Source organism: Tubulanus polymorphus, chromosome 11 (assembly GCF_964204645.1).
Source record: "Tubulanus polymorphus chromosome 11, tnTubPoly1.2, whole genome shotgun sequence".
Classification (NCBI taxonomy): domain Eukaryota; kingdom Metazoa; phylum Nemertea; class Palaeonemertea; order Tubulaniformes; family Tubulanidae; genus Tubulanus; species Tubulanus polymorphus.
Genome location: NC_134035.1, coordinates 21,843 through 32,973, shown reverse-complemented (window position 1 = coordinate 32,973; position 11,131 = coordinate 21,843). Strand labels below are relative to the sequence as shown.

General features: G+C 38.0%; 4 protein-coding genes across 4 annotated transcripts in view; 2 read left to right on the top strand and 2 right to left on the bottom strand.

Moving 5' to 3' along the window:
• LOC141913405 (angiotensin-converting enzyme 2-like) overlaps positions 1 to 11,131 on the top strand; it is a 62,341-nt gene that overhangs the window by 35,646 nt on the left and 15,564 nt on the right. The gene's annotated exons all lie outside the window — the stretch shown is intronic.
• Positions 456 to 4,349, top strand: LOC141913289 (di-N-acetylchitobiase-like). Its single transcript, XM_074804777.1, has 6 exons — positions 456 to 797; positions 961 to 1,323; positions 1,600 to 1,771; positions 1,850 to 1,944; positions 2,304 to 2,465; positions 3,106 to 4,349. Exons 1-6 carry the CDS (start codon positions 561 to 563, stop codon positions 3,334 to 3,336), a joined length of 1,260 nt encoding a protein of 419 aa, XP_074660878.1. The 5' UTR covers positions 456 to 560; the 3' UTR covers positions 3,337 to 4,349.
• On the bottom strand, positions 4,410 to 5,895 carry LOC141913290 (microtubule-associated protein 1 light chain 3 alpha-like). Its single transcript, XM_074804779.1, has 4 exons — positions 5,694 to 5,895; positions 5,485 to 5,540; positions 5,274 to 5,380; positions 4,410 to 5,001 (listed from the first exon to the last, which is right to left on the bottom strand). The coding sequence occupies exons 1-4, from the start codon at positions 5,746 to 5,748 to the stop codon at positions 4,842 to 4,844; spliced, it is 378 nt and encodes a 125-aa protein (XP_074660880.1). The 5' UTR covers positions 5,749 to 5,895; the 3' UTR covers positions 4,410 to 4,841.
• LOC141912469 (lysosomal aspartic protease-like) lies at positions 6,293 to 11,048 on the bottom strand. Its single transcript, XM_074803688.1, has 9 exons — positions 10,645 to 11,048; positions 10,382 to 10,517; positions 10,180 to 10,303; positions 9,845 to 9,963; positions 9,565 to 9,764; positions 9,063 to 9,185; positions 8,451 to 8,598; positions 8,266 to 8,364; positions 6,293 to 7,455 (listed from the first exon to the last, which is right to left on the bottom strand). The coding sequence occupies exons 1-9, from the start codon at positions 10,722 to 10,724 to the stop codon at positions 7,294 to 7,296; spliced, it is 1,191 nt and encodes a 396-aa protein (XP_074659789.1). The 5' UTR covers positions 10,725 to 11,048; the 3' UTR covers positions 6,293 to 7,293.

The window sequence follows — 11,131 nt, the reverse complement described above, 5'->3', positions numbered from 1 at the left end:
ATAATGGAAAAATATACACTGAGTTAGGTGGCGCTAGCGGACGGACATCTCGGCCAATTTGAGAAGAATCCGCAGACCTGCTTTGAGAGGCTACATGGCTTCTCAGGGCAGAAACCTGCCATGAGAGGCCAGTGTTGCAATTAAGCAGTATAAATGAAAAACTCGGCTATAATTCTGATGAAACGGCGAACTATCTTACCGATATTAGACATTCACCTTGTCGAGTATCATGAAATTAAAATAAAGTGAAGTGCAAAGAAATTCGAAGAAACAGCATGTTAATCGTAAATTTGTTTCTGAAAAATACCAATTTGAATCCTAATATCCCGATCACCATGCCACCGTTTCAGCTCAATCAGTTGAATGGGTTTTTATTTTTTATTGATTCAAATGACTGGGCTTTCAGGGCAGGTACCTGCCCTGAGAAGCCAGGTGGCCTCTAAAGGCAGGTTCTGGAAAATCTGCAGAATGACTAATATGGCCAATTTCCCAATGTCGTAATGAAAAAAAGTGTACCCGGCCTAACAAACAATATTTTTGTGTTTGTTCGCTGTTAAACGATGATTAATTCAGTTCGGGGCAAGGTTTTATTGAGTGTTTTATTGTGTTTTATTGGTTTATGGCTGTTATTGTCGGTGTCAGTGTTTAGTGGAGGAGAGAAAGTCGTGAACGCTGAAATATTTAAATTACATCTGCCACTGTCATTGAGATGGAAGAGCAAGAGGACTGCTGACAATACATGTCCCTGTCAGGAAGAATATCTTTGTAAAACACCATCAACTAAACATAAAAATGAGGTAAATCTACAATGAATACTCCGCATTTTTTACTGCCGATTCTAAAAATAGAAGTCAAAATGACACCTTTTCGTCTTGTCTACAGATTTCTGTCATATAAAAGGGAGATTTTGCTCACAGAGGTCTGACTGTAATGTGTTGTATTGTATTTTCTAATTTCTAGGTTGTTATATTCATGCTTCAAAAAGATGAGAAATATTGGTTGAAATATGACTGGAGTAAAGTGACAACAGCGGTCGTGTTCGGACCTGGCGTTTATAATCCTCTCATGGTCTGTCACGCCCATTCACACGGAGCAAAGATCGTAACCGTTGCCAACATCGAGAAAAAATATCTCAAAGACGCGAAAAAGAGACGCGAATGGGTCGCGGAACGTGTGAAATATGTAGAGGAGAATTTCCTGGATGGAATTAATTTTGATTTTGAAGATGTGATTGAACGTAATGATAACGCCAGTAGACAGGGCTATAACGCATTGGTACAAGAAGCTCAAACTACATTCAAGAAAATCAATCCTTATTATCAGGTTTGTTTCAAATAATAAGTTTTTGAAGGTAATGATAAACCGCAGTCATCAAAAATCATGCAGGGCCAGTAATCTGTAGCCAATTTGACACAACGCGTGTGTGAACCCACGCTATGATTCTCTCTGTTTTAAATTTGGAACGGTGGTTAGGGTGAATGCGGCTTATGTGACTCAGAAAGCAAATCATTTAATTTCAGTGAAAAGTGAGGTTTGATATTTGATTATTGAACTGAAACCAGATGAAGGACTTTGATGTATTTTCTCATCGATATTCAGGTGACTATAGATGTAGCCTGGTGGCCGAACTGCACTGATGATCGATGCTACGATATTTTACAACTCTCTAAATCCACTGATTTCATGTTTGTGATGTCTTACGATGAACAAAGTCAGATTCGTGGTCGATGTATTGCTAAGGCGAATTCACCGATAGATTTAACAACTAGAGGTATAAGTGTTCGATAATATCTGCAATTTGTATTGACTAAAACTCGCGCTCTGATCGTTCTCTTAATATTGATTCCAGGTTTGAATGAATATTTGAAAATGATCTCGGCTTCCAAGTTGGTACTCGGTGTTCCGTGGTATGGTTACAACTATGAATGTATCGATCTCTCGCAGGTAATCATTGAATAACGTAATACGGCTCTAAGGGATGCCTACCTTTAGTCTAGTACGTAGCCGTCGTTCTACAAACAACCGTTGTAGGGAACCGGTAACAACGACTGGTATTCTGACTAACTCGTGCTTAAAAAAATGCTGAAGAAGAAGCGAAGTTACAGTAGTTTCTATGAAAAGCAAATATATTCAAATACCAAACCAACCAAGACTATACATGATTGGTGTCAATGCTTGTGTTAATTCATCCAAAATTGTTGGTTAATTCTCTGAATTATTATTGAAATAATATTATGACTATCAATAATGATATTGATAAAAAATGATATTAGATATTTAATATTTTGTAATGATAATTATAGGACAACGTCTGCAAATTGAAACGAGTGCCATTTCGGGGAGTGAACTGTAGCGATGCTGTCGGTCGTCAAGTGCCGTATACAAACATAATGAATCTGTTAAACACATCGATATCCGGCCGATTGTGGGACGATCAATCTAAATCACCGTACTTCAATTTCAAGGTAATTAAAAGCAGCTCCAATCATAATATTTAACTGTTCCACGGTGATGATGATCTCTGATTCTGTCCTGCTAGTAAACAACAATCAGGCTAGACGTTCACCTTTTAAATAAGTGATCACATCTTTCTGAAATAGTGAATGTCTGTCTAAACTTCAGACATGACATCCAAATTAATTTTCAAGAAATATGTGTGGGGTTACTGCAGCAGGGGATGGTGATGCCTGGACATGTTTTGGGAAAATGCTGAATGTCTGTCAAACGTCTGAGTGAGGGGGGTGTGTACAGACAGCAGGGTGATAGCTGTGTTCATTCATGTTCAGTAAAAACCAGTTCATCTAACTTATATCTAATTACTATGCTAACTGATGCTGCTGTATCAGCTAGTTCTGTAGTTCTGGTTGACTGAGCCCTTGAGTATCAAAGAGAATCACAAATCCCATCTACCAAAATAGCAGTATTGGACCTTGATGATCGCCTTCCGGTAGAAAGTGCCCCGGACATCTGTGGGACATAGAGGATGACATAATACCAAAGAAAGACATTTTCAGATGAGACACAATCCTTCCTCTCTCTATTTAGTCTCACCGCTCCATTCTTGTAGTTTGAAGTTGACGAATTCGATTTTTTAACAATTTTTAGGATGGTAAAACTGGTAAAATTCATCAAATGAGATACGACGATGTTGAGAGTTTGAGAATTAAATATGAACTGGCTTTAATGAATAAACTATTAGGTGTTGGGATGTGGAATGCTGATTGTCTGGATTACAGCGACACTAAAACTGCACGCGCTCAGAGACGACAGATGTGGGGCGCGATTCCGTATTCACATTCCAATTACCAGCTAGTTCAACATCACACTGTTCACTAGGTACATGTAGTTCAACATCACACTGTTCACTAGGTACATGTAGTTCAACATCACGCTGTTCACTAGGTACATGTAGTTCAACATCACGCTGTTCACTAGGAACATGTAGTTCAACATCACACTGTTCACTAGGTACATGTAGTTCAACATCACGCTGTTCACTAGGTACATGTTTGTAATGTCTTAAATCCTGATCAAAGGGCACAATATCCCTAAACCACATGGGTGGTTTAGAGATTTTTGCTTGGAGATTAGGTCAGTACATAGGTGTTATTTTTGTCTATCTCTATGACTTAATACTAATTGCTTCGCTTTTCCGCCCTACGATACATAAGTAAAGGACGTAAAACTGATATGAATAATAAAATGCTCAAACCTTCAGGCAGACTGTAGACTAAATGCTCAGCTGTCGTATGTCCTATCAATGGTGGCTGATCCAGGACCGAGTTTAGTTATCAACGTTCTATGTTGTGGGGACCAACCTGTTAATCACTGTGCTCGCTTTGAAAACATCAGGATATCACCTGGGTTCGTTTCTTTTTGCGTGTGGTTTGGTTAAATGTCGATAAACCACGACTAACTGCAATCAGCTACCATTTAACTAAACATTATTGCAGACATCACATCCAAGAATATTTACCAGAAATTTGAATAGAGATCGAGATGTTTCGATCCTCATTGATTTAAATACAAATAATCCGTCCTCAATAGATATCTTGCATTACACGAGCTGGCTCACTATTGGTGGTTGACTGAGCTTTATAGAGGGAAGCAAAGTATGTATGAATTTGTGGGTATGGGCGAGGGTAAAATTAGGTATTTACTTTGAATAAGGGGTAGATGTCAAAATGTACATAGGAAAGGGGGATCAATAAAATAAGTACCAAGCTTTTACAAGGGGTATGTGTGCCATATATTAGATTTTATCTTCTCGAACGTGTCTCAAAACTCTTCATCAAATGAAGTTGAATCAAAATGTCTATAATTATTCATTTATTTTTTTCATGTTTATTAAAATAATTTAACATTATTCACAATGATAAGGATGTACACTACTTTTCGATATAGTTATAACATTGGTAAAAATCACTTGATAAATAAATACAATTCTCGCTTGTAAAGAAACAAAATCAGACTTGATTTCTGTTTTGTTTTTGCAAACCTTTGACGTACTGGTTGCAAGAGAGAGAGTGACTATAGGTAGAAACTGGTCTAGAAAAATGAACCGTATAAGGCACTACATTTTAGTTAAAATCTATCCATACATTTGACTTACTCTTCCTTACTAAATACTGACCTACTTCTTAGAATTTAGACATTGCTGAAGTATTTCAATTCAGAGAACAAATACTGAGTAAGGCAGACAGAGTCTACTGCACTAATATATGGTGATATCAGTTAGTAGTCTGAATGAATGAACAAGGCACCGTGATGAATATGACATCTGAAGTCTTAGGATTATTGCGCAAACTGCCATATAACGTTTGAGACTGAATGTGTGTCATTTATCCGAATGTCTCCTGTGAGGCATAAACCACGTAGAGGAATCCATCTTCATCTTTATCCCGAGCGTAAATCTCAGCTAATGATGTACTGTTACTGATCATACTACGGTTATTCACTAACAGGAAAAATGCTTGCGTCGAATGCAGTTGTAGTCTGCGTCTGAAACAAGAGATGAGAGACACCTGGTGAGCTAGTGTTCATAATTACAGATATCCCTACGAGCTAGCATTCATCCCTGTGAGCTAGCGTTCATCACTGTGAGCTAGAGTTCATCTCTATGAGCTAGCGTTCATCACTGTGAGCTAGCGTTCATCTCTATGAGCTAGCATTCACCCCTGTGAGCTAGCGTTCATCTCTACGAGCTAGCGTTCACCCCTGTGAGCTAGCGTTAATGACTCATAAAAAAATTTGCAGTTCAGTAGGATACTTACCGAATTATTTTTACTAATTCACTCATGTTTACGTTATCAGGAACGAGGAATTTAGTTCTGTCTAAAAGTGGTAGACTTTTCTCACTAGGATACCGCTCAATGACAACCTGCGCAACAACAGTAAAAACATTATGACGTTATTCATAAAAATATGAATAATTTTTCCTAAAAGTAAACTCACACAGGATGTTAACCAGAGAGAAATACTTACTGGTATTTTATTAGGGTGTGTTTCTCTTATATTCTGAACGTCTCGCACCCTTGAGGCTGAAAAGATGAATAAAATATACTCTGATATTGCCGGATTCGAACCTACACTTCTGAACTGACAGCTGACTGACTCTGACTGTGATGAACTGAATCTAAAAACCCTCCATACTTTAGTGTACAATATTGACATTACAATCGGAAAATACTTACAAAAACTACGCTTTTCCTTAAACGTCTTTGGTTTTTCTAGTTGTGTCGACATCATTCTTCGGTCATCGATTTAACTAATAAACAAAACGAGTCTGCTTCATGTAGGGGTCAATCAGTTTTGTTTTGACATGTCACAAGCGCGCACTTCGAGCCATTTGTTTTCGCTGTTCTGTCAATTGGACATACACCCGCAGATATAACGCTTAAATGCAAAACATCCCTGAAAATGCTCTCGAGTAACAAACATCTTCATCGGATTTCTTTAATTTCTACCACTTTATCAATTTAATTGTTTCTGAAATAACTTGGATTTGCTCACAAAGCGGTATAAATCTATCGGGTGTTTTCCGTCAAATAGAACAGCCATTCGCGTGCCACAGTAGGAATATATGTTGTTGGTGGCAGCACTGGACGGTCATGGATCTGACACTGGTTGCGGGCCGGACTGAAAATATTTTGAAACTGACAGAAAAGGTGTCACGCTCGTCACACCTTAACTGATGGATGTGCAACTTTTGTAGTACAACTTTTGCACGACCATATCGATATCTAAGAAAATATAGTAAACGAACAACCGGGTAATGATTTTATTTAGACAGAAAATGATTTTATTTTATCTTGCAAATACAAGTAATGATTAAGTCCCTCAGTCTTGTGTATATACATACCTATAAAAACGTCGATTATCCAAAAAATTATCGCTAATTGAAAAGGATTGAAACGTTTAGTTAACTCAAAACTTCCGACTTAATTATCTAAAGTCATCAAAAGAAATATATGTTGAAAATGTTTGACATTAGGACCCTATTGTTATAATTACCTGGGGGAACTAAAAACTAGATATACAAATTAATATTGATTACGCAATCGAGTTCAAGCCCCAATGAAAATGTAATATGTAAGTGTACGGTGGAACCTCGTTAAGGAAATCTGTTTGTTATCGTTCTTTAAATCCAGTTTGAAATACTTCCTATTCTAGATGAAATTCTGAGTTTGCAAAATCTAATATGTTCTCACGAGTTTCCACTATTGCCTGATCTAAGTAACATACACAACTAACATATATAAACCCGTTACTCAAAAACCAGTCCATTCCGTGAACAATAAACACTTACAGCATCAGTCGCTAAATTCACCAGACACTAATCTCGATGCCAATAAACGTGCTAAGTATGAGAGAGTCACTTGTGTAGACATCATGTTTCTAATGGAATTAACAATGTATCGATCTCCCAGTTTAAGCCACTAATTATTACATTCAAAGTATAAAACTAATTGAACACACAATATACAAACCATTATAATGAGCCCCTTTTGGAATAAACAAACTGCCATAAAAACTTTCTTGTTTTTTTGGCCAATAAAGTAAGAACATAACATTTATGCGATTTATTTAATTACTTTTAAATAAGGCTCTGATCGGCATCGTCCCCAAATATATTCTTTAATCAAAGCAAATTTAATCATGAAATACAAAAATTTCTGTTCCTTTTAATCGTTAAATTACGGCAGTTAGTTTTTTCTAGAGCGGATGATCTCTTTTCTTAAGAATCGTCCAAACAGTTTCTTTCTATTGTCAGATTAAAGTCATTCGTTTTGATCATTTTGTTTTAGCGAATCCAACGCGATTATTGACCATATCGAATTCTGTATAATACGGACCGATGAACACATCACCGAGAATCCACAGTGGACCGAGTGGAGCGGGAATGTCTAATCCAATAAATCCACTCAGACAGATAGTCTGTCCCATCTGGCTTACCTGCAATACAATGAAAATTCATAATACTATCGTATTATCAACCAGTTCAATTTCAATAACAGTTCAACTCTCTGTTCAACTGCAAACTCAGATATCACTCTTGAGTCAAAACATCTGACGTGAGCGGAGTCTACTGTATCATCCAACTCAGATATCACTCTCAAGTCAAAGATCTGACGTGAGCGGAGTCTACTGTACCATCCAACTCAGATATCACTCTCAAGTCAAAAGATCTAACGTGAGCGGAGTCTACTGTATCATCCAACTCAGATATCACTCTCAAGTCAAAGATCTGACGTGAGCGGAGTCTACTGTACCATCCAACTCAGATATCACTCTCAAGTCAAAAGATCTAACGTGAGCGGAGTCTACTGTACCATCCAACTCAGATATCACTCTCAAGTCAAAAGATCTAACGTGAGCGGAGTCTACTGTATCATCCAACTCAGATATCGCTCTCAAGTCAAAAGATCTGACTTAAGCGGAGTCTACTGTACCATCCAACTCAGATATCACTCTCAAGTCAAAACATCCGACTTGAGCGGAGTCTACTGTATCATCCAACTCAGATATCACTCTCAAGTCAAAAGATCCGACTTGAGCGGAGTCTACTGTATCATCCAACTCAGATATCACTCTCAAGTCAAAAGATCCGACTTGAGCGGAGTCTACTGTATCATCCAACTCAGATATCACTCTCAAGTCAAAACATCTGACTTGAGCGGAGTCTACTGTATCATCCAACTCAGATAAATATGTGACATGAGCGGAGTATCTAATATATCTAAGTCACATCAAGTTTTAACTTACTTTCATCACGTAATCCTCTCCTCTCAATGTGAACGGTTTTCCTCCTAACATGAAAGTAATCGCCGGCAGTGACGGAATCTTCGTACAGTTTATCAGATACTGTTATCAAAAACAAATAGAAGATTAAATATCTTATTTGAAAACATGTGATAATTTCCAACCCGATATAACAGAAATCAACTGACCTCTCCTTTTATCAAAGGTGTTGCTCCAATGAGTGTGTTTAGTTTCTGTACTTCAGCACTTGGTCCGGCAATCAGTGAAGTTCCAGTATCAGCGATAGCTTCACAACCTCCGTTACAGAATGGACTCGGTTTACCACCAATATTTATACTGAAAATAAACACTATTTCATGACACAGATCTCTCACAGTCCTAATAGCTGTAACTTATTGAGGACACATCCTTTAGTTTTTCATTGGTTTCACATTTCTATAAGTATACCGATCACGAATTCCAATGAAAAATGGCAAACCATCCAGGTATTCAGAATTCGGAATTCAGGCACAGAAAACGTCACACAATGGTCTTCTGGTCCCTGATTCATGATTAAAGCATCTTCAACTTTTTCCTTGAAAACTTCAAAAATCTGTTTAAAGTGCCGATTTTGAGCACAACAATTCCGATTGATTCTGACTGGGTTTTTGGGCTGCACACTGACACATCATGTGTCAGTCCATCAATAACTGAATTCCATTAATGGACCCTAGCCTAATGGGACTAAACATGTGACATGCTCTTATGATCAGATTGTTGAAACTAAGAATGAGAGTAGACCTGTTAGAAGTAGAACTTACCCATCCATTTTAAATTGCCAGTAAGCTTTCCTATCGACATTCAAGTAAGTGAAGTTACCTTCATAATGGTTCGGATCACTACCTCCCAGAATCAGCTCACCGCCTTCCTTACCAGCAGCATCCCTACACGAGCAAATAATCATCAGATATTAACACAACTGATTGAGGTTTAGTCAAACAGTAACCGTGAATTTTTTTAATTTAGAAGCCCGCTATGAGGGACCAGGAAGACAAGGAGAAAGGGTAGGCATAGGCAGCTTTTGACAGGTCGGCATTATTCATTTTACCCGAAAGATTTACACAGAGGGACTTGAAAATATGAATTTCATTTTTAATGTTTTAATATTCCGATATTCCAATAGGTGGCGTAAGGGCTACTATCACTTGGCACTTGTATAGATAGACTCATGTGACCTGGATTTCATATTTAGGTTCGGGTTTGATATATTCAAAATGGAGAGTTCGACGATAGACGACACAATTTGTAACAGATAATAAAGACCTGTTTAAGTAGAAAGAGAAGATTGGTTTCTGAACGACTTTCTGAGCAATCATGTTATAAAACACAGGTGGAACGCGATCGACTGATATCGTATCGAACGCCATTCCGAGAATTCCATCGAATTTAGCAGCGACGAACGTGATTCCGGGTTGTTTAACGGCCTCGGCGAACGTCTGACCTTTCACTGTAATTCCTGCTACCTATAATAAAACAAAAGACTTCTATCACTGAATTCACACTGGGTTCAAACAACACGAGAAGCCGCGAACTGTAAACTTACAGATACAGTATCGGTACTAAGGAATCCACTCAAACTTCCAGATCCATACTTGATTTCAAACTTTGTACCGTTAGCCTTGTATGTGCTGGATTTGGTGCTGTCATATTTATTGTGCAACACTGCAAAATTATAAACTCAGGTGTAAATAGATATATTTTGAATGCTTAAAAATTGAGTCGTTTTAGAACAAGGGATCAGGTTTTACTAGGCCATGAAATATAAACCAGCACAAAATGTTGCAAGACGGGCTAAAATACCAAGATGTTCCATTACTGCCCTTCAATCTCAGTCACATCATGACATTTAAAACTTAGGAAATTTCGGTAGATACTCACAGCAGGCAACGTCGAGCCAAGAGCACTTTTTCGAAGGAACCCACAAATTTGAAGAACCAGTATCGAAAACTACTTTGAAATTCTGCGGAGGCGTTCCAATAGAAATAACTCCATAGTACTGAGCCTGTAGAAATACATATGAGCATTATCTATATAATTCTAATCAGTTCTCAATCTGATCAGCTCTTACATCTATACTTACATCGAGATAGTTAGAAAGTGGTTCCGCTGGGGGTCCATTGATCGACGCAAATTGATATCTTTGCTGTATGGCAGCAATTGAACTCTTCACTTCATGAAGTTCTCTTCGAACTGATTTAAATTTGTGTAATTTGACCCTGAAATATTAGAGAACCACTGTTAACAAAAGTTGCATTTCTCACCCCGTCCCCAGGTATCGGCCTCTCTCTCTCTTGTCTTTACTACTTTGTTTGGATTAATGTTGATGGAGTCCAGAATTCTTACCTTGGAAGTTCAGCGGTCGACGCGGCTGATACTAAAACCACGATCAGACACAAAACCTTGGTCGTCACCATCATCATCATATTACTGAGATCTTCTGTCGTCCAGCTGAGAAAGTAGAAGAAGGAGTGAACGAAGGTCCAAGAGGTCGACGATCGAACTATCAAAGTTCAGGGTAGTATTATGTCACATGAACTTCCTTGTCAATCACGGTCAAATTCAATGAATTATATTGTCGTAATTCAACGCGTTATATATTGACTGTTGATAAAGATGCTCTTATTTTGAAGCGTTTAAGTTTCGTTTGTGAATCTTAATTTTGACAGGTATCTGACTCGATTCAGATGTTAGTAGTATCTTAATTTTAATTGGACCGAGATCAGAATATTATTAGTCAACATGTCACATTTCGCTAGACCGGCTGACTGTCATGTGACTGACCAAACACAGGGCGCCTCCGAGAACATCAGATCCACCGCTCCCGACTGAC